The sequence below is a fragment of the Petromyzon marinus genome, chromosome 24 (assembly GCF_048934315.1).
Source record: "Petromyzon marinus isolate PM22_M1 ecotype Great Lakes invasive population chromosome 24, UKy_Petmar_22M1.pri1.0, whole genome shotgun sequence".
NCBI lineage: Eukaryota > Metazoa > Chordata > Hyperoartia > Petromyzontiformes > Petromyzontidae > Petromyzon > Petromyzon marinus.
In genome coordinates, this window is record NC_133690.1 from 8,311,477 (window position 1) to 8,334,304 (window position 22,828).

The 22,828-nt window shown below is 53.5% G+C and overlaps 1 protein-coding gene across 4 annotated transcripts in view; it reads right to left on the reverse strand.

Moving 5' to 3' along the window:
* Nucleotides 1-22,828, reverse strand: part of LOC116945516 (switch-associated protein 70-like) — a 79,179-nt gene that overhangs the window by 16,933 nt on the left and 39,418 nt on the right. For 3 of the 4 annotated variants that reach the window (XM_032959856.2, XM_032959858.2, XM_076069388.1), the window contains 7 exons: nucleotides 15,260-15,445; nucleotides 12,681-12,944; nucleotides 11,552-11,698; nucleotides 10,348-10,456; nucleotides 8,019-8,200; nucleotides 6,398-6,505; nucleotides 1,304-1,470 (listed from right to left, as the gene is read on the reverse strand). In XM_032959856.2, coding sequence (XP_032815747.1) covers nucleotides 1,304-1,470; nucleotides 6,398-6,505; nucleotides 8,019-8,200; nucleotides 10,348-10,456; nucleotides 11,552-11,698; nucleotides 12,681-12,944; nucleotides 15,260-15,445 — 1,163 coding nt within the window. The remainder of the gene's footprint in view (nucleotides 1-1,303; nucleotides 1,471-6,397; nucleotides 6,506-8,018; nucleotides 8,201-10,347; nucleotides 10,457-11,551; nucleotides 11,699-12,680; nucleotides 12,945-15,259; nucleotides 15,446-22,828) is intronic. The other variant, XM_032959857.2, reaches the window with a different exon arrangement.

Consider the following 22,828-nt stretch of genomic DNA (forward strand, 5'->3'; position numbering starts at 1 on the left):
GTGAGTCTGGGTGAGTCTGGGTGAGAGTCTGGGTGAGGGTCTGGGTGAGTCTGGGTGAGTCTGGTTGAGAGTCTGGGTGAGTCTGAGAGAGTCTGGGTGAGTCTGGGTGAGTCTGGGTGAGAGTATGTTTGGGAGTCTGGGTGGGAGTCTGTGTGAGTCTGGATGAGTCTGGGTGAGTCTGTGTGAGTCTGTGAGAGTCTGGGTGAGAGTCTGGGTGAATCTGGGTGAGGGTCTGGGTGAGTCTGGGTGAGTGTCTGGGTGAGTCTGGGTGAGAGTCTGTGTGAGAGTCTGGGTGAGTCTGGGTGAGTCTGTGTGAGAGTCTGGGTGAGGGTCTGGGTGAGTCTGGGTGAGTCTGGGTGAGTCTGTGAGAGTCTGGGTGAGTCTGGGTGAGTGTCTGGGTGAGTGTCTGGGTGAGTCTGGGTGAGTCTGTGTGAGTCTGTGAGAGTCTGGGTGAGTCTGGGTGAGAGTCTGGGTGAGTCTGGGTGAGAGTCTGGGTGAGTCTGGGTGAGTCTGGGTGAGTCTGGTTGAGAGTCTGGGTGAGTCTGGGTGAGTCTGGGTGAGAGTCTGGGTGAGTCTGGGTGAGTCTGGGTGAGTCTGTGTGAGTCTGGTTGAGAGTCTGGGTGAGTCTGGGTGAGTCTGGGTGAGTGTCTGGGTGAGAGTCTGGGTGAGTCGGGTGAGTCTGGGTGAGTGTCTGGGTGAGTGTCTGGGTGAGAGTCTGGGTGAGTGTCTGGGTGAGTGTCTGGGTGAGCGTCTGGGTGAGTCTGTGTGAGTCTGGGTGAGTCTGGGTGAGGTCTGTGTGAGAGTCTGTGTGAGTCTGTGTGAGTCTGGGTGAGTCTGTGTGAGAGTCTGTGTGAGTCTGTGTGAGTCTGGGTGAGAGTCTGGGTGAGTCTGTGTGAGTCTGGGTGAGTCTGGGTGAGTGTCTGGGTGAGTCTGGGTGAGTCTGGGTGAGAGTCTGGGTGAGTCTGGGTGAGTCTGTGTGAGTCTGGGTGAGTCTGTGTGAGTCTGGGTGAGTGTCTGGGTGAGAGTCTGGGTGAGTGTCTGGGTGAGTCTGTGTGAGTCTGGGTGAGTCTGGGTGAGTCTGTGAGATTCTGTGAGAGTCTGTGTGAGTCTGAGTGAGAGTCTGTGTGAGTCTGTGTGAGTCTGTGTGAGTCTTTGAGAGTCTGGGTGAGAGTCTGGGTGAGAGTCTGGGTGAGTCTGGGTGAGTGTCTGGGTGAGTCTGTGAGAGTCTGTGAGAGTCTGAGTGAGTCTGAGTGAGTGTCTGGGTGACTGCGCTGCATGGCGCCGCCGCCGTCGTCCCGCTCACCGCGCCTGCAGCTCGCGCGCCGCCTCCTCGTCGTGCTTGCTGCGGCGCTCCGCCTCCAGCGCGACGCGCAGCTGCGTGTGCATCTCCTCCAGCTCGTGGATCCGCCGCTGCTGCATCTCCGCCTCGAGCGCCCGCACCGCCATCTCCGCCTCCATGCCCGCGATCACCTGCGACACACGCACGCACACACGCACGCACGCACGCACGCGCGCGAGCAGGACAAACAAAACTATTTGACTATTGAAACTATTTTTTATTTGATCAGGCAAGGCCCACTGAGCTCTAGAGCTCAGAAGCGACCTGGCCACGAATTACGGATCGGCTCACGAGTTAAGTTGTAGTCTCATGCCGACAACGCGCGCATCAAGTCATACGCGTGAGTCACCGTCGTTTGGGCTGTACACGTTGCGCGCGGTTGGTTCACATTGCCCCTGTGTTCATTGCAGATTCTGCAAAAAAAAAAAATCTAAACGAACGTAAACAAAAATGCAAAAAACAAATAGAGCTATATAGCTCTTTTTCAGAAGCGAGCTGGCCGCAAATGATTGTTCAAAGAAATGGCTTATTGCGTGGAAATGTATAGCAGCCAAATACTCTAAATGCGTGACGGTGATTCTAAATACGGAGTGGAAAAACCGGAGGACCCGGAGAAAAATCTACGCGACCACGGGGAGAGAGACACGCAAACTCCAAATATACAGGCCATAGGGTCAGGATCGCACCCACAACCTTCTGTATACCAGACGAGGTAGCAAACATCTCGCCACCGTGGCGCCCCAAAAAAGATCATAGTGTCGATTAAAATCAATCAGCAAATACCGAGGAGACAAATCGTTAACTTCCTGTGCCAGAGCAATGCGTACGGGGTCGTTAGCGGGAATAGAATTTGGGTCGCTGGGGTTTGTTGTCGCAGTGCGCGAATCGCGACACCACCGCTCCCCACAGTGCAGGCATGCCCTTTGTTGGGCTCGCGCTGAAGTAGTTTCAAGTTTCATTTATTAGGTATGGCCCTGTGAGCCACGCGGCTCTTGATTTGGGTGCAACTGCAACCAACAAAACATGAACGTCTTAAAGCGACGACGCGCAACAGAAACATCCTGGGATAAACCAGCAAGGCTACAAATCTCAAAAACTCATTGAATTGTTGGACAGGCAAGGATAGATCATGACATTCGTATATTACTGTGAATGATTCAATGTTGATCATGGGTCAAGTTCATTTACTTAACGTGAAACTTCCTTTGTCAAGGCACCTTAATCCCTCTCACACAGCTTAAAGGTGCACTGCCGCGTGCTACACCTTTCATCATGCTAAGTCCGCCAATCAAATGCGAATTTTTATGCTAATTCCTTTGTCGAGGCACCTTAATCCCTCTCACACAGCTTAAAGGTCGCAGTCTGAGCTTGGCTCTGTTTCACTCCAGCGCAGTCTTCGAGACAGGCTGGTCCCTTCACCTGATGAAGGCCGCTTGTGTTGTGGCCGAAACGTCGTGATTTTTGTTGTTTTACTTACGTGACTTTACCGAATAGAACCAAAGAGTATGGATCCTTGCAGTCACGAAAGCTTCAAATCTAGAATTGATGTGATAATTTGACCCTCAAGCCTATGCTGCCACTTGCCTCTCAGTGCGTGAATTGCACGACAGGCCACCAAACTTGCAGGGTGAGGGACAGTTTAACACGTAGGCTTTCGCGACCAATATCATCCATAATAGAGGTTTTTTGGGTTATATCGTGTAAATATATAAATGTATTGTTAAAACCCGCCACCACCCGGCACGGCCAACTAGTAAGGGTTGTCACGTAAACAGAACGTGGCCAATTCGTCACTAGTACAGCACACCGGTGTGTTGGAGAGCCGGTGTGGCTGTACTAGTGACGAATTGGCCACGTTCTGTTTACGTGATAACCCTTACTAGTTGGCTGTGTCGGGTGGTGGTGGGTTTTAACGACACATTTATATATTTACGCGATCTAACCCAAACACCTCTATTAAGGGTGAGGGACGTTCAAATCGCTTCTCGTTAGCGTGGGGGCGACATTTCACGGAAAATGCGCCCGAAGTTATTTGCGTCCGTGGGTTAAAAATAATGAAAAATAACGATGAGCGGTGGAGCCTGCCAGCTGTGCAGTGATAACCACCCTCGCAGGGAAGTTCCTCAAGAGCCCCGGCCAACGCATCTGCGTGTGTGTCTATAAATAGATGTGTGGGGGAGCGGTGGTGCAGCGGTTTAGCGCGCTGCCACTACGAAGCCGGCGACACCCACGTTCTGTTCACGCTCACGGCCTACACCAGCGGCGCTAATCCGAACCGGTCCTGTGGCCTCGCCCCCATGTCGCCTGCTGCCCTCACGTTAACTCAGCTTCCTCCTGCTGCCGTGACGTTCGCCGCTTGTTGCGGACGTTCGTGGTTAGAATCCAGCGGCCTGCCTGGTTAATACCGCGGGGTGCATTAATCGCAAAAATGCGCGCTGTCTGGCTTCGCAGTTGACGTTAAAAATCCCCGATGTCAATAAAGTATTAAAGCTTTCGTGACTGCATAAAATTACTCATTGGTTTTCATATAATTTTATTGTATTTCTACATACGTGACTTTACCGAAAAAAACAATGAGTAATCCCCGATGTCATTCGCAAGTGCGGGCCGTTGGTTGTGTGCCGGCGTCAGAGTACAAATGTGACCGAAAAAATGTAAAGTTCACCGCAATGTAACTCAATTGGGATTGTTGTACTGTGTACACATAGCAGCAGCAATCATTGGCCCCTCCTACTGGCAGACTCGTGCCCCAGGTCACTCTTGCAAATGAGGCCCTATCCTGGTCACTTGGGTTCTTGCCTGGTTAAACAAAATAAAAATAAAAATTAAACCTTGCCATCATTTACGCAATTTTAACAACTTTCAGAAACATTGTTGTTACAACGTATTTCAGAAGCGACCTGGCCACAAATGGTAGCTGAACAAAGTGGATTATCATGTGGAAATGTATAGCAACAAAATACTCGAAGCGTATGTTTCTAAATGAGGGGAAAACCGGAGAACCCGGAGAAAAATCCACGTGACCACGGGGAGAGATGCATGCAAATACCAAATATACAGCAGGCGTCAGGGTTGGGAACGAACCCACGACCTCCTGTATACCAGGCGAGGTAGTTAACATCTCGCAAACCGCGGCACCCCACTTTCATTAAAATAATTTGATGAAAGTAATCGTGAGGTACGACCAGCCTGCACACGATGATAGAACTATGAACCGACCGCACAATTCAAACAGATTACAGTTTCAGTATCCTGATCACTTGAAAGTAGAATCTAATCAGAAATCCCAGTGCAAGATCCTGTTGAAAAGAGTCTCGAGACTCGGCGAGCCTGCTTCTGGATAAACCCACGTGAAAGCAGAGCACGTTTGATATTCGTAGAAATCGTCCAACTCAGTACGAGTCCTCTAGAGCCAGCAACAGCCAGACCGGCAGCAACTGTTGACAGTTCTACGAGCAGCAGGGGGACAGAGACGCCGAGTTGCATCGACTGAACTGTGGCAGTCCCGCACGCAGGCACCGTGAGCACGGCAGTAGAGCGCTTACAACAGAACTCCGCTGATGTACGTACGTGTGTATGCATGTATGTATGCACGTCGAACATCTTTCGCACAGTACGTCGCCAACCGTGCTAATCGGAGATGCGGGGGGAAGGACAGCAAACTAAACACAAAAAAAGCAGTTCTCGAGAAGTGAGTTTTTTTCCACGAGCGAGTGACGGCCGCTTCTGCGCTTCGTTTTAACTTTCGCTTTACGCGCACGAGCGCCTACGTGCTCTCGCGTTCACGAAGGACATTCATTCAGTTTCATGTACTGGGCATAACCCTGTGAGCCATGCGGCTCTTGACTCGGGTGCAACCGCAAAACAAAACAAAAACACGACCAAGAAAACGTCCTAGAGTGACTAAACCAGCTGCATGTGCCGGAAGGTTCGGTTCCCGGAAAGGCGCCGGAGAGATACGCAGCACAGCTGGGAAAACCCACACAGGAGACCTGGTTGGGGCTCACCATTCCACACAGTCAGACGAGCACATATGAGAATGTACAGTCCTCCTTGCCAATCCAGTGCTGAATGAAGGGCTCCAAGGCCTGGGTTGTGTCCGGTCACGGGGGTTGTTTGACCATGCTTCACCACGATGGTCAGTGCGGGTTTTTGTGAAGCGGGGGACGGATCCGATATCACCCACCACTGATGTTAGCCGTAGCCGTGGCCAGGAATTGATTTCAGGTGACTGGGAAACATCGCACAACGCGCTAAGCCCTGCGCCACCACTCCCCGCTGTATGTCTGCATGCAAACAACAACAGCCATCATCATCATCATCATCCACCTCTCAGTGATGGTATCATCAACGCATCATTTATGCCAGTCTAGGTGCACGGTGAGGCCACGTAAAGTGTCAAAGGCTCGCTGACAGGAGGTCACAGGACAGACCCGGAAGCCATGGGTTGACTGACCGAGATGACCGACAGATACACCCCCTGTGCTCCCCACTGTGCCAATTCGCTGCGTTTTAGCCGCCCGGCACTCCGTTCACTGTTGTGAGCGTCGCTCCTCTACCCTCTGTTGTTGCTGCAGGGCGGCTGCCTGCAACCTCCAAGTAGCGTCCTTCACAAACCTCCCCCACAGAGGCCGATCTTAACACCAACGTTACCGATGATCGCACATGAAGGTAGACACACGCGCACACGCGCACACACGCACACACGCACACACACGCACACACGCACACACACACGCACGCGAACAAAGATCCCCAATGTAGCCTTTCACAGGCTCTTAGGGAAAATACTATGAAGGTCGGCACGGCGCACGTTGGGTGAGAGGCCACCATCGCGCCCGACCAGCTTTGTCTCCCAAGTGAAAAAGTTGACACGCCGCACCAGGTACTCATTGCAGGCTGAGTCGACCTAGGGGAGCCTCAGGACCGATTCAAATGATCGGACCCGGGTTACCGGCTCCGTAGCGCTTCATGATAGCCCACCTCGCACACGTGCGCACTCGCGCACACACACACAAACACACACACAAAGACAAAGACCAAGACGCACGCCCGCACCTGCTTCTCCTTGAGCAGCTCGAACTCGTAGTGCTTCTGCAGCTCCACTTGGCTCTGCAGACGAAGCTGCTCCTCCAGGGCGGCTCGCGCCTCCGCCTCGCGGTGGGCCTGGGTGGCGGCAGGGTCAGCGGTCAGGAACAGAGGTCGTGTTGCGACGAGCGCCGTTGGTGGCAGGGTGAGCGGTCAGGAATATATGGGAAGCGTGGCGGTGAGCGCGCTGTGCTTGCGAACCCGACGACTCTGGTTACAATCCTGCTCACGTTCAACACCGGTGACGATTATCTGAACTGGTCCTGAGCCTTCCCAAGGTCGACTCAGCCTCAAATGAGTACCTGGTGCGGTGTAAAAACATCGCCACTAGGGAGACAAAAAGGCCGGGCGTGGTGCCGGCCGCCCACCCCCTCGTGTGCCGTGCCGCTACTCGTTAACAACACTTGCCCCAGCAGTCTGTGAAGGTGATACGTGGCGATCTTTGGTCAGGAATTGAAGTCTCGTGTGTGCAGCGTTAAATATTAGGGTTATAGCTACAGGCGGTGGTATTGTTAGAGGTGGTGTTAGAGTAAAGCGTCATAATTAAATAAAACGTGAGTTAAGCGTTCGGGTTAAGTGTGAGGGTAGGGGTAAGCGTTGTCGTGAGGATTTGCGGGGGTTCGGAGTGACTGTGAGAGCGATGTTCGGGGTGAGGCGTGGGGTTGTGGCGAGTCAGAGAGTCGAGGCTCGAGTCAGAGGCCTGGGTGAGGTGGTAGGGTCAGGAGCAGGGTCAGGGTCAGGAGCAGGGTCAGGGGCAGGGTCAGGAGCAGGGTCAGGAGCCGGGTCAGGAGCAGGGTCAGGTGCAGGGTCAGGAGCAGGGTCAGGAGCAGGGTCAGGGTCAGAAGTAGGGTCAGGTGCAGGGTCAGGAGCAGGGTCAGGAGCAGGGTCAGGAGCAGGGTCAGGAGCCAGGTCAGGAGCCGGGTCAGGAGCAGGGTCAGGAGCGGGGTCAGGGTCAGGGTTAGGGTCAGGAGCAGGGTCAGGAGCAGGGTCAGGGTCAGGGTCAGGAGCAGGGTCAGGAGCAGGGTCAGGAGCCCGGGTCAGGAGCCAGGTCAGGAGCCGGGTCAGGAGCAGGGTCAGGAGCAGGGTCAGGGTCAAGGTCAGGAGCAGGGTCAGGAGCAGGGTCAGGGGCAGGGTCAGGGTCAGGAGCCAGGTCAGGAGCAGGGTCAGGTGCAGGGTCAGCAGCCGGGTCAGGAGCCAGGTCAGGTGCAGGGTCAGCACGGGCTGCGGGCGAGAATGTCGCGGCGTCGTGGTGACGCGGCGACGTCGCGTTTGCCGGGCGGCGGTGGCTCCGCGAGTGGCCTGCAACCCAGCACCGTGGCGGCCGTGAGGTTTCGGTGCACCGTGGGCGTCAAGGAGGAGTGGCACCCCTGGCTCGCCAGCACAACGAATAAAACCGTGCGCCTACGGGCGCAGCCCCTGTAAGCGCGGGTAGCTACGTTAAACCCACGGGATCTTGAGCCCTGCTTGGCTATCGATCGCGAGACGCGCTTATCCCCCCCCCCCAGCGCAGCGAGAGCTCCCCGTCATCCGGAATGCCGGACACAGGGGAGCCCTCGCCGCCCCCGCGGCTCGACCCCGCCGCCGCCCTCGCCTGCGCCAGCTGCTGCAGCTCCCGGTTCTGGGTGTCGCGCGCCGCCTGCAGCTCCGTCATGCGCCGCGCCAGCTCCGCCTGCTCCTCGCGCCGCCGCCCCCGCTCCTCGCGCCGCCGCTGGCGCAGCTCGGCGTGCGGCGAGCACTTGCCCTCGTCGCGCAGGCGGATCGACGCCTGCAGGGCTGCGGGCCCGGGGGAAGGTGGCACGTTGGGGGGAGGGGGCGAGGGAGAGGTAAAGAGGGGGCGGCGGCGGCGGAGGCGCCCGCCCGCGATTTGGTTCCGCGCGTCACACGCTGGCGCCAAGGGTCTCCATCTGGTCGCGAGACGGAGCTCACGAGGGCGGCCCCGTCGTCGGGGCAGATTGCCCCCGCGGCCTCGCCTGGCCGGCGCGCGACCCGCCGCTGGGCCAGCTGTGGCATACCCCCATTGAGACCGCCATGCGCGGGAAGGTGGGTCACGTGAGAGCCAGAGCACACCAACCAGCCGGAGACTGGTCCTAGCACTCGCCCTGCCAAGCTAGCTCACCAGAGTCTAACCCTCGCACACTATTAAAGTAACCAACTAGAGACTAGCCCTACCACTCACCCTATAAAACTAGCCAACCACACATGAGCACTAATTGTAACAACAAACCAGGTACCAGGCCTACACCTAACCCGAACGAACGAGCCAGCGTCAGCGGCACGACTCGAGCACGTGACCTGGGGTCGACTCGCTCGCAATTCCAACCGCAGATTTGTCCCGGAACGGCCGCAGTGCATCCAGGAATAAACACAGAATGCGGATGTTGGTGTGCACGAATGTATATTTATAAATATATACAGGGTAGTGCAGCTGAACAGCAGCGTAGGGGAAGTGCAAAAGTCCTGTGTGGGCCAACGGGCCTCTCCGTCCTCCTCCTTTTGTATGGCTGATGTAGATGCACAGCAACGACTACAATTTCACATTCAGGTGGTCAAGCCAGACAACTGCATCTGAAGCAGTAGCGGAGTGATATCATCGCTGTGATGTCTCCTTCGTATTTATGGATCGGGGCATTGCGCCGTTATGTGTTGTACTATGGTCTGTTCTGGATGGCCACAGTTGCCCGCTGGAAAGTTTTTCATTTTTCATTTGTTGCATCGGGTATCCGCATCTGCCATGGCTTGTGCCGTAGCGGTCTAGGGTGGGCCATGAGCTTTGTGGAAGATCAAACCCAGGGATATTCTGCGTTGCGTTTTTCACGAGAAGGTGTCTGTTTGCGAGTTCCTTTGAACTCCATTCGGCTCTCCAAGCTTCATCGGGGTCGAACGTGCATTGTTGAAGGTTAAGCGCGTGGGAAAATATGTTCGGCCGCCGTGGCCGAACATCAATCATCGATCTCCCGGTCTCCAGAGCAGCAACGCAAGCCAGCGGGCGGCACCTGTCGATGCCAAGGCACTGATCAGGCCACGTGGCGTGGCCCAGCGGAGGGTTTCGCTGCTCAACTCCGGCAGGCTGCCCTGGCTGTGACTGCAAGGTGCTGGACAACCATTACGAATACGCGCCGTGAAGGATCCTCTGGCGTCATGCGAAACGAGTAGTGCCAAAATCGCTTCCGATTGGCAACACCGTATCTGTCTGCGAAACACAGCAGTGCCTTCCTGACAGCCTTGGCGACAAAAACAGCGCAAATACCAAATGTGCTAAATCACTATTAATTAAGGCCGGAGAGGTTCCATTAAATGACAATCTCCTTCTAGCGCATGGCAAGACGGCGTAAATCGCATGTCCGGGTGTACGTTTGTGAGCCGTGCGATGACGGCTACGGTTAAGTGACCTATGCAGCTCGTTTGAAAATGCGGCACAGGCGCCGTCATGGTTGCGATCGAACCTATGACCTCCCGTATACCAGGCGAGGTAGTTAACATCTCCTAGCCACCGCGGCGGTCCCCACAGGGGGCTGCAATCAGCGACCTCAGCAGCGGAACCCAACTTGTCAATTCAACGCGTAGCAGTCGGCTTTCGCGACCAATATCATTCACAATAACGTTTCTTTGTTGGGTCAGATCGCGTGAATGCGTCGGCAACCCACCATACACTCGATGCAGGCCAATTCGTACGGTTTTGTCACGTTTTTTTTTACGCAACAAAAACTCCACGGACTTCGTCCGGCGGCCTTCAGACGCCGCCGCTTCGCCCGTCCGTCTCGCGCGGAGACCCCAGGGCTGGCTTCCGGCACCTTGGACGAGTTAACGCCCAACACGACTGCATTTCGCTACCCGTTGGGCGGTGATACACGGGGGCAGGGGGGGGGGCATGGAATACGTCGGAGGGTACGCGGAGGGTCTGGACGCGAGGGGCTCCGTACCCGTGATCCACTCCTGCTTCTGCCGCGGGTCGGACGCGCTGATCTCGAAGCTCTTCTCCAAGCCCTTGATCATGAACAAGCACTTCCTGCCGTCTTTGTCTACGATCGACTGCCAAGGGACGGCACGAGAACAACGCATGGGCGACCGACTCGCTCGGCCGAGGCGCGTCTTTTCGCGTGGCGGCCCCGATCCAGCCGTGGTAGTTCTGCATTCCTGCGACAGGGTCAAATTTATCCATAGACAGGCACTGCGCGGACAGGTGGTGCTCGGAGTGTACGTGTGAGAGTGGTGGTGTCGTAGTTAGCGCACTGGATTATGGACCCGACGACCAGAGTGACTGGTACCAGCGGTGTCAACATCGGCCTCTGTGCAGGAAGTTCATGGAAGACGCTGCTGGGCAGTTGGAGACAGTCGCCCTCCTACAACAACGCAGGGCGGAGGAGTGACGCTCACAACAATGAATGTAGTGCCGGGTGGATAGAACACAGCAAGTTGGCACAATAGCGGGCACGGGTGGTGCATCTGCCAGTCATCTCAGTCAATTAATCCATGGTACCTATGTACCTCTGTTCAATGACCTGCTAGGGAGCCTTTGACACTCCACGTCACCACACGTGCACCTAGCCCAGCACTTAGTGGCGTATGGCAGCTCTTGTTGTGTGTGGGAGCACGTGTGTGTGCGCTCGTGTCAGTGTGTACCCGTGTGTGTGTACACCAGGTGACCCGAGTTCGATTCCCACTCATGACCAACACCAGTGACGAATATCTGAACCGGTCTTGGGCTTCCCCTAGGTCGACTGGTGTGTTGTATAAACTTCGCCAATAGGAAGACAAAGGTGGCCGGACGTGGTGCTGGGTAACCACCCCCTCGTGTGCCACGCCGTCCTTCATCGGTGCTCACTAACAGCACTTGCCCCAATAGTCTGTTAAGGCTATGGTGGCGGATATTTGTCTTTGTTTTGCATGTGTGCTTGCGTGTATTTGTGTGTGCGTCTATGCATGCTCGCCTGCGCGATGATCGGTAACATTGGTGTCAAGATCGGCTCGAGAAGGACGCAACCGGACAGTTGCAGGCAGTCGACCCCCAGCAACAACGGAGAGTGGAGAAGCTTGGCTCAAAACAGCGAACAGAGCGCCGGGCGGCTAAAACGCAGCGAAATGACACACTGGGGAGCACAGTGGGCGTATCTCTGCGTGACTCACCGATACAGAGCAGGGCCTCTCCAGCACGATGTCTCCCTTCTTCTCCTTTTGGTGCTCGCTCATGTAGTATGACATGGTGCCCGGCCGCAGCACGAACCATCGCTCTGTCCAATTCTTACGCCGGTGGCCCTTTTTGCTGAGGCTGCCCTGTCGTGAGCACAATCGGATAATTAGTTTGAACGCATTCATCCTCGTTCAGGTGGGTGGGTGGATGATTCACCGGACTGGCGATGGTGACGATGATGATGATGACGATGATGATGACGGTGTCACAGCAATCAGGCAGCCATACAGCCGGTCATTCATTCAGTTAACCAGGCCGACAAGCCAACTGTGAAACCAATCAGCCAGGCAGGGCAGTCAGCGCGTCAGGTAGCCCACCAGCCATTCAAACAGACAACTTTTCATCCAACCACACAACCGCCCAAACGACCATACCAAAATCCACCAAACCATTCAAACATCCAACCTGTCACTCAGGTCAGTCAGACATCCAAATAAAGGACCACACGGTCAATGAAAAAAACGAAGTTCCAACGATCTAGCCAACAAGCCAGCTAGCCAGCCATTCTACATACAAACAGACAAACAACCTTCCATCCATCCAGCCATCCAACCATTATATAAATCCTTGCAGCAGCTTTTGGCTTGCCATCGAACAAAGATGGTTAACGCTTTGCGCGTTTTCAGATGCGCTTCTGCGGCCACCTGGAACGCTCTTCTTTCCGATATTAGGAAGCCACTGGAGCTATGCATTTTAAAATCATCATTTCTTTAGAACTGCTTTTTGTGTTTCGTTTGTTGTCCTTCCCCCACACCTCCGATTAGCACGGTTGGCTACGTACGGTGCCAAAGAAGCTCAACATATAGCCACTCATCCATCCATACATCCGTGCATATATCACCCCACCCATTCAACTACCTAACCACTCGTAACAAAAACGAAAAATCCAGTCACCCCCGACAAGCCAAAAACCCATCCATCGTCCCATCCACAAATCAGAATCTTTATACTGGAGGAATCCGATTAGCTTCAAAGCTCTTTTCCACATATGTCCAATATTTCCGAGACGCCCGCCCCATCCGTTGCGACCCGCGCGGAGAATTCGCGCGGGTCGGGTGGTGGCACCTTCTTCATGACGTCGAGGAGGAACTCCTCGTGGACGTCGTCGATGGCGAAGGAGACGGCCCGCGGCTCGAGGCCGGGCGTGAGCGGCTGGGCGTCCAGGAAGGAGAGCAGCTCCCACACGGAGACGCCGCCGCCGCCGCCTCCCCGCTCCTCCGCCGAACTGCTGCGCTTGCTGCCGCCCAGCAGCATGCGCAGCTCTGGAGTCTCGGCCGACTGCCAGTCGCCCCCCATCGCCGCCACGAGCTTGCGCAGCAGGAACTCCACCTGCCGGGGGGAGCGGTGGGCCCCCCACCGGGCGCGCAGGACGCGTGGGGGGGGGAGTAGAGGTGGTGCGGGTGGGGAGGGTCATGGGGTCAAGGAGTCGGGGGGGGGAGGATGTTGGCACAAATGGTACGGGGACGGTGGGGAGAAGGTAGAAGCAGCAACGTTAATGAGTTGCGGCGTTAGCGCTTGGTTGTATGCACCTTCCTGCCAAGGTAAATTCCTTGTCTGTGCGAACTTTCACGGCGAATTAAACCCCTTTCTGATTCTGATTCTGAATGGTGGCTCCCGTAATTGCTCGCTCACTCCACTGCTGCTCTAAACTCCGGCTCCTCCACTTTTTCCCTGCACATTTAGAATCGACGTGCGTTTGGAGTATTTGGCAGCTACTAAATGTACACACGACAAGGCCACTTTGTTGAGCTTTGATTTGTGGCCCCGGTTGCTTCTGAAAACGAGCTACATGATGGCTCGGGGTGCCTTGACCTGGTAAAATAAAATAAATCTCTCCGACCTCTTTCAACCAAGAGAGGATGTGACTCGGTGAACATGATTGTAGAATCGACGTTCTATTTTTGACGTTCCAATGGAAAGTCATGAGCGTGTTGTTTCACGGCATAAAGCAGCGACGCAAACCCCGTGTTCGGGGCCGCAGATCTATGGCGAGTCTCTGATTACTCTGCACGTCTTGCCAACAACCCAGCCTCGGTTTTTAATCCTCCCATTTTGCATCGTTTCCCAATTGTTCTGTCCAAATTTGTACAGTTTAGGTTCGCACAATTTGCCCCAACGTTATATGTGCGTACGATGAATATCAATCCCAGACAGTTGCTTCTTACACGCACCAATTATCTCACGCATCATGTGAGTAAGCGCCTATGTTGCTCGACGAATTGATATATTACGGACACGTGCCGACCGGCCGAATGCGCATGCTTCTGTCCGTCGAGCAGCATCAACAAAAGCATGAGGTGAGGTTTTATTATTTCATTTCGGAAGGAGTACAAGATTAGTGTTGCAAACAAAGCGGGATTTCGAGTGCTCGGGCGGAGCCTAACGTTAGTGAGGCCAGCTCATTGCCGAAGCGAACCACGGCAACACAAACCTAAGCAAAAATAAAAGTTAAAAAAGTGTAACATAAGCAGTGTAAGTTATCGTCGATTGAGCACTACATTCGGTACTCTCATGCGATTCTTTAAAAAAGTAAATACTATTTTTATATTACCAGGTAAGGCCCTCAGTGCAAGCCTATCACGAGGAAGGAGCTATGTGTCACCGATGAATATATGTGTATGTCGAACTTCTTTCGCACCGTACGTATAAGTTCAACATACGTATATCCACCTTTGAAACATAGCGCCTTCCTTCATGATGGGCCTAGCTTGCCAAAAGGGAGCTATGCTGCCGCGTGTCATCACAATTTCCGGACAATTTTTTCCAAATTTGGCAAATTTTGACCACGTCGCCGCTGCCACCGCCGCCACTGCCGCACAACGGCCGAGCCTTCCGCCAGTGACGTCACTGGATCTTTAACGTCCACCGTGGAGTGGGGCGGCAAACGTTTCTGTGATTAATGCAGTCACGCGGTATTGACAAGGGCGGCCGCCGGGCTTGATTCGCGAACTTCCCCGCGACAGGTGGCACGGCCCGACATGGCCCGGCTGGGCCCGGCCATATCACGGGGCCGCAGCTGTCTGAAAATGTGACGAGATATCACGGAGACAAAAGCACGGCCGTGACGTCTCACAACGGCAGGGCTGCGGCCCGTGCAGTATATTTGGGCACTTAATTCAACCAGATGCTTGAAATAATTGAGTTATTTTGCGCGTAGGAGCAAAAACTGGTTCTCCTCCACAACGGCCTGTGGGTCTCGCTGACATTTAGCATTTCACGTGTGACGTTTTTATTTATTTAGTTGAACGAGCAAAGGGACTTTAAAAATAATTTGCAAAGAAGCCTCTGGCCGTTTTGAACCGGTGCACGCGGGGAATGCTTGCGGCTTCGCACGACGCACAAGGCGTATGATGTTGCTACAAAGCATTGTTGCGGACGTTAACAGGAAGCGGACGGCTGTGATGGGTGGGACGCGTGTGCGTGCCAGAGGAGGGCACGCCAACTGAGACAGACACCGAGGTGGCACCCAGAGTTCAGCCACCAAGCGGAAGACCTGAAGCTCAGACGGTGGCGTATCATAAGAAAGGATACAGGGACAGGAGTTGCCTGAACAACAGTTGCGAGACTTGGCACTGGGGAAGGAGGCAACGGCTTCCTCCCTTGCGGCCGACTGCGCGGGGCGTAAAACGCGAGCTTGTGCTCACCTCCTCGGGCACCATGACGAGTGGATACGTATCCTCCGACAGGAAGTTGAAGATCCTCCAGAGCTTGAAGGCGTCGTTGTGGCTGATGATGGCGGCGTCGGCACGGTTGCGCAAGAAGTTCTTCTTTGCCGCGATCATCCAGCACACCTCGTCGAACTGGCACTTGTCATAGCCGCCCTTCTGCACCTGCGCATCACACCCACACGCGGGTTAGTTGCGGCCCTTCCCCGACTCCCTCCCGCATCGAGAGTCACCGAGTTATCCGCTATGTCCCACTCGCTTGGCAGCAACGATGCAGAGCGTGACGTGCGGTTGCCCACGACATCCGTGGGTGGTCCGCAGCGTCGGGAGGATGAGGTGATCCACTGCTAAACTAAACTTTTTTTTTTATCAGGTAAGGCCCACTGAGCTATGTAGCTCTTTTTCGGAAGCGATCTGGCCATCACAAACGATAGCTCAACGAGGTGGATTATCACGTGGACATTCGTAGCAGCCAAATACTCTGAATGCGTGTCAGTTCTAGATGTGGAAGGAAAAACCGGAGCACCCGGAGATAAATCCACACGACCACGGGGAGAGAGGCTTGCAAACTCCAAATATAGAGGCATCAGGGTCAGGATCGAATCCATGACCTCCTACATACCAGGCGAGCTAGTTGACATCTCGCCACCGTGAGTCTGTCCAGAGCCCTTACAGCGCCGCCCGGCCAGGAATATTATTTGAGCATTCGGTCTCATTTTAAATGCGCCCTATTCGGTGGTGGGATGTCGACCTCGGCTGTTCTTGAGATAGACGGGTCTCTGGCGTTGGGAATGCAGAAATTTCCACCACTGGCTCAGGGCGGCCAGTGGTGATGAGTGCCGCCCGGGGGAGAGTCGCTCTGACTTTTAAGTAACCGTGTGAGGCCTTGCGAAAGTGGCGCCGTCCGCAGCTTGCAATGCCAACAATGCAGCCTCGAGTGACTTTCGTGAAACGCTTTGACGGCAGTTGCCGCTCAGAGGTCCGAGCGCTGAACCACGGTTGCTGCCGAGAGTCCTGGGTTCGACTCCCAAAGTTTCCGCCACCCGTGATTGAACAGGGTCTTCTCAAGTGCGGCGAGCTGAAGGGTCATCAGCCGAGTCGCCAACGGCCGCACTGAGACAACCCGTCCGCGTTGAAAGTTCTTTGCAAACCTTTTAATTTGTTGCAAAGTACAAATTCTGAGAATCAAAAAAAGATCGGTTTGACTGCCATGTGGTGAACGGCTCTATGTTGCAGGGCAGGTCACTCTCAAAAGTGGTTGTCCCGCATAGCTCCACGTCCCAGGACTTTCAGTTGCCGAAGAGCGCTTTCAGCACCGGCCGTAAAATCGCCGTACTCTGCGCCGTGGGAGGGATTGAATCTTTTGTGCGGCTGTGCGCAGACCGCACGCGCCCAGGCGCTTTTAGTGCGGACGTGGCCGAACGGGGGGAAACGTTGCCATCAAGCGCGGCCGTACAACGAGGGCTCTGCCTGACCCCGCTGTGAACTCTCATCGTGTCTTAAAGGAATATATGTAGTGCCTTATCCAATGGTGGAGATGAGGTGAATTAAATACAAGAGAGGAGGCAGTGGGCGAATCTGTGATGAGAGTGAATTGATGGTAGTAAATGATGATGAATGGATTGAATGAATGGTGAGTGATAGCCATGTGATGAGAATATGAAGAGGGAACAGTGATAGTGGTGGTTATGAGAGGAGGAGTAAGGGGTGTGCTAGGGGAAAACAAGGGAGTTTTCAGTGAGGAGTGAAAACGAGTGAGCGAAGGTGACTGCCTAACGCGGAGGGGAAGTTTGTTCCAGTGAGGGGGCGAGAAGAGGGAGCGGGAGAAAGAGCGAGAGCATGTGATTGGGCACAAGGAGAAGGAGTGAGCAGAGCGAGAGAGACAGCAAAGGGCGAGAAGGCGACGTAGAGAGACACAAGCGTGGCGAGATACGGTGGAGCAAGTCCATGAAGGCATCTGTAACCCAGGATCTCGGCGGCGCTGGCTCTGTGTCTCGTGCGTGAGAGTGCGAAGCAGTGACCCCACAGCTCCAAGGCAAACGCCGTCAAACGAAGTTCCCGGCACTGGCTACCGGGCAGCGTGTGTGCGACACAGGGAGGGTCGGCCCCGATTGCAATCAACGTACAATCAACGTAATCCCACTTGTGATGCAATCCAAGCAGGACGCTGAGATTCCTTGATTACGTATGTTCATTATTTACTTCACATCAACATATTGTTTGTGTGAACTCAACACAATCTGACCACGTTGTTGTTGTTGTTGGAGAACACAATCTGACGTTGTTGTTGTTGTTAGAGAACACAATCTGACGTTGTTGTTGTTGGAGAACACAATCTGACGTTGTTGTTGTTGAACACAATCTGACGTTGTTGTTGTTGGAGAACACAATCTGACGACATTGTTGTTGTTGTTGACACAATCTGACGTTGTTGTTGTTGTTGAACAGAATCTGACGACGTTGTTGTTGAACACAATCTGACGTTGTTGTTGTTGGAGAACACAATCTGACGACGTTGTTGTTGTTGAACACAATCTGACGACGTTGTTGTTGGAGAACACAATCTGACGACATTGTTGTTGTTGAACACAATCTGACGTTGTTGTTGTTGGAGAACACAATCTGACGACATTGTTGTTGTTGGAGAACACAATCTGACGTTGTTGTTGTTGTTGTTGAACACAATCTGACGACGTTGTTATTGAACAAAATCTGACGACGTTGTTGTTGTTGAACACAATCTGATGACGACGTTGTTGTTGTTGTTGAACACAATCTGACGACATTGACATGGCTGCAGCATGGATTGTGGAGGCCACAATCCAGCATCCTCAGTTTCAGCAGAAGCTCAGACGTCGAACAGAAAGCGCTTCCTGCTCTGGCCCGGGGTCCTTAAGATTTTGTTTGAATGGGGAAACTATTTGACGTTACCGTCGGAAACGTCAGCGCTGCGATCATCGTTGGCGGTGTGTCGTGAGCTGCGCGCATTCTCTGTTGCTGCTTCTGTCCTCGCGTCACCCCAAGCCGCTGGCACGATCATTTGCCCCTCTGTTCACGAAAATAATAATAATAACTCAACGCGTTCCTCAAAAAACACCGGTGTGGCCTTAAAGGAAAAGTATAATAGGCGACGTTTCAGGGAGTGGCTGTTCTTCGTGGCAGGCAAATCAACTGTGCTCCTACACCACTGTCAACGGAGCATCACCAAATAATTAGTTTAACTCCCTCCCCCCCTACACACACTTTTTGTTCTTTTTGGAATGTTTTATTTTCTTTCAAGGGAAGGGAACGTAATCGTATATGCCATGAAACACTACAAGCTAGGTGACACACCAGCACTAGGTAACTGTTATCCGATCGCAAGCTGGCCAACAGTGACCGGACGTTGTTGGTACCTTGCCATTGGTAATATTATTTTTTGTTCAGGAATCCGGCTTGAAATAATGTTGTTGCCTTTCTCTCACAATGTTATTCGAATCGGCTCAAGGTGGCATGGCATGAGATGAAGACCCTTCCGTTCGGAACTCTCCCTGCGAGCAGCGTAACGTGAAACCCGGTGGGTTAACCCTTCCCCATTTCGAGACGTCTGCAAGTCGCCGGGTGGGTGTTGTCCTGTTCACCGCTGAATCTCAGAACGCACAAGTGGCCCAGCGTGAATTTGATTTAGAGAGGCGTAGCGCCGCTGTTTTTAAAGACTTTGTACTCACCGTGGAGAACTGTAGCGGACACGACCGCACTCTACAATAGTTGGCACCAAACTGTGCCACAAGCCCTCCCGCATGGCCTTGTGGGAGCCTCGGTACTGATACAATTATTTTATTCAGGTTCCGTTCCGATGACGTACACGAACGTCATCGGAACGGGAAAGGGTTACGGAATGGCGCTCAAGTATGATACCGGGGCGGTAACGTCGCCCAGCTGTAGTGTCTTCACCGCTTGTTTCGGAGGTTCACAGTTCGAAGCCAGCGGTCACCCCAATTATTACTCAGGGGTAGAGTTACAAAAACAAGTCTGCGCAGTCTACTTCATAGTGGACGTTACAGATCCCCCTGAGATAATTCGCAAGGGCAGTGTGTCTCGGTGTAAAGGTCCAAAATTAGCCAAATAAAAAAAAAATTTGACCGCAAATAACTTAATTGGGATTACACAGAGCAAAAAATCAACTCCTACCCGCAGACTAATGCACCGCAGGTCACTCTTGCAAATGAGACTAAAACTAAACTTTTTTATATACCTCTTTTTCAGAAGCGACCTGGCCACAAATGATAGCTCAACAAAGTGGCTTATCACCACGTGGAAATTTATATCAGCCTAGTACTCGAAGGGAATGTTTCCAAATGTGGAGGGAAAAACTGGAGGACCCAGAGAAAAATACACACGACCACGGAGAGAGAAACATGCAAACTCCAAATATAACGGCGTCAGGGTCGGGATCAAACCCACGACCTCCTGCATACCAGGCGAGGTGGTTAACTTGTCGCCACCGTGGCACCCAAATGAGACTCTATCCTGGTCTCAAGCTTGAGTCCTCAACGACTTAAACAAAATAAACTTGAACTTGATGCGACAGCTACTTTTGAAATAAAAGAAAATACTTTTCACGCGCTGCTCATCTGCTTCTCAAAGAGTGCACGCACACGTGACGAACAATGAAAGCCAATCCTTAAAACCCGGAGTGCGCCACGCTGAGTGACAAACAAATGCAACTATTCCGGTGACCTGTTCTTGTGTAGTCAACGGCGACCGGCCTGAGACCACCAACTCAGGGACGCTGGTGGCCGGCCGCGTTAATTTATTCAGCATTTTCCATTTTAGTCACGGCCTCAAGTCTCCCGAGGCGTCTCTGGCCCGGCGTGACAGAAGTTGGGCAGAACCACCCCCTCCAGGCGTCCTCCCCAGAGCTCCCTCTAATGCAGGCCCTTCCGCCAGCAGTGGCACGAGCGAGCAGTTGCAGGGCTGCCGCACCCTTACCGTCGGAGTCAACGATAATCTGTGGAATTATAGCCACAGTTTCAGTCGGTGGCTTTCATTTAAATCGTTCTCCTAGCGTAGTCGACTTGCAGCTATTCACCGTTGGTGTGAGAGGGGATGCAATCGACCCCTCCACCACCAGCCAGCCCATACAATCAGATCAGCACAGCAGCCTCGTAACAACGTCGCAAACGTGGCTGAGCCTGCGTCTCGAGGCAGACGGAGTCCCAGTCGGTCGCGCGAGCAATCTGCGGTCGGGGAGCGGTGGCGATCGTCGTCGCGCGCGACGATTCTCGTCCACGTGTCGTCGTTGGTCTTTTTTATTTGACTAAAAAAACAAAAACCGACTGCACGAACAAAGTTGCCACCGGTGGATTCGAACCCCAGGCCCCCAGGGGCGCCAGCTGAACGCCGCGCCGCGGGATCGCTACCCCCCGCGCCGCCTGCTTTGTTCGCCCTCTGACGCTCCTCCCCGACGAGGTCTGCGACCCGCCACGTTTAGCGTGCGTTGCCGTCGGTCTCGCGGGCCCGCTCGCCGCGGCGCTGAGAGGGCGAACGGAAAACAGAGGGGTCTTTGTGAGCGCGGACGGGATAAGCCCTTTCGGAGAGCCCTGAGCGATTGCCAACTGGCGCAGGGGGCAATGCCAAGGAGAAGTGAACGGACGTGCGGCGCGAGAGAAGCGGTTTTGTTGCTGCTGCTGCTGCTGGTGCTGCTGCTGGTCTTGCCGTGCAAGCCAAGCGCTTGCACGGCCAGAGCTTCTGCTCGACCGGCCCCTCGCAATCGCTGCCACTGGTGAGCCGGGGGTTTGCTTGATCATCGGTCCGTTTGCCTTTCTTGGGCCATGGCCGCGGCGCAGCTTCGTGACTCGAAACTGCGGCGAGATTCGTCAGGCGGCGAGCGCGGAGGTCGAGGCCGCCGCTTCATCAGCGGACTTCCGCGCTTTGAGTACCTGCCGTGACAACTGCAACTGCCAAGAAGGAGGGCCATTGCCCGAAACGTCGCCTATCATATATTATTCCTTGTAATGCCACACACACAAAGTGTTACTGATGAACGCGTTTGAGGTTTTTTTTTCTTTTTTCCCGTGCCAATCAATGGGTCACTTTGAGTTATTTTGTCCCGGTTACTCTTGACATGCGAACAGTGCTGTGACTTCGCAAACCACCGAGGGGGCTCTGACAGAACAAATGTTATTATCTTCATGTTGAGCAGGCACTAGGAATAGTTTTTTTTCATCAAAGATGAAGTTTTGCCAAGGAACCGTTACATTTCTCTTGCCACGTTGCAGGAACCGGAGTTTAATGACCGGCAGCTCACTGCACTGAAACGGGTCGCACCACAACCGCTTTCATTGAAACCATTTACCGTGGTTACATTTTACACGATCTTCTGGCTTGTCAACTTGATTGCTTCACGCAAGATATATATGTGTGTGTGTGCGTACCGCACCGATGTGGAAAATTCAATCAAGTGTTTTTACCGTCGGCTAATTCCAGTCTTCGTGAAAATGTCTCCCTGCTTAATTGGACACTGACTGTTGCTCACCCACCCCGCGCCATGCATCACGTCCATTGTGCGGGGCTGCTATGGTGCTGGCTACGATGTCTACAACCGCTATGAATTTACAGTACAGAGATACACCGGTTTATGTCGGGGGATGCGTCCCTGAAAGGCACGATGAGAGGCTCTCTTTGATATAATTTTAACCGTGTACAGTTTTTGACTATTTTTGCGCATGCCATCATTTAATGACGCACGTGAAGTGCTCTGTCACGATTCTATTGGGAAGGGAAAATAAAATGAAATAAAGTTTAATCGATTGATTGACATCTTCAGGAGGGTCCCACTCAGAATGTGTTGGCCAGTTCTTATACCCATAGGCGGCTATATAATAAGAACAAGCAGAAATCCCACATTCCTGTGGCAAGGACCATTCTATACATTGAACAATATCAGCTGACTTCCAACAGGTTAGACCAGGGGTGGACAACCAAAAAAACAAGAAGAGCCATTTTTTCGAATTTGGTAAAAACAAAAACTCTCAATATTTCAGGAGCCGCAGTGCACTGTGGGGTGAATACGAGATACGGTGATTGGCGCTTAATTAAATGATGCAATGAAGCGGTTCTTGAAGAGCCGGACGCGGCTATGGAGCCGCAGGTTGCTGACCCCCGGGTGAGGCAACATCTTCATGATGATAACGTTTTGATCTCTTCATCAGTAACCGCGCTGAGGCATTGAGAGGATTCAAACACTCGTGAAAGGCCTGCTCTCATCTTGGCGGTTGGAGCCTGCATTGCTCACACCGACTGTGCTGTCAAGCAATGCAGTTGGTGAGCAAGAGTATGCAGTCGAAGCATTATTATACGTATCTCTACGTTGGTGGTCACGATTTCATTCGAGGATCGATTCTTCGAAGTCGTATGGCGCCGTCTCATTTGCGGCGTCGTAACAGTTTTGTCTTGGTTGTCGATTAACGTTTTAACACAGGAGCCTAACCGTAACGTAGGCATGGCACTGTGTGCCAATTCTCACATGCACGATATGATGCATTTATCAACACTGTTTTAACTTTT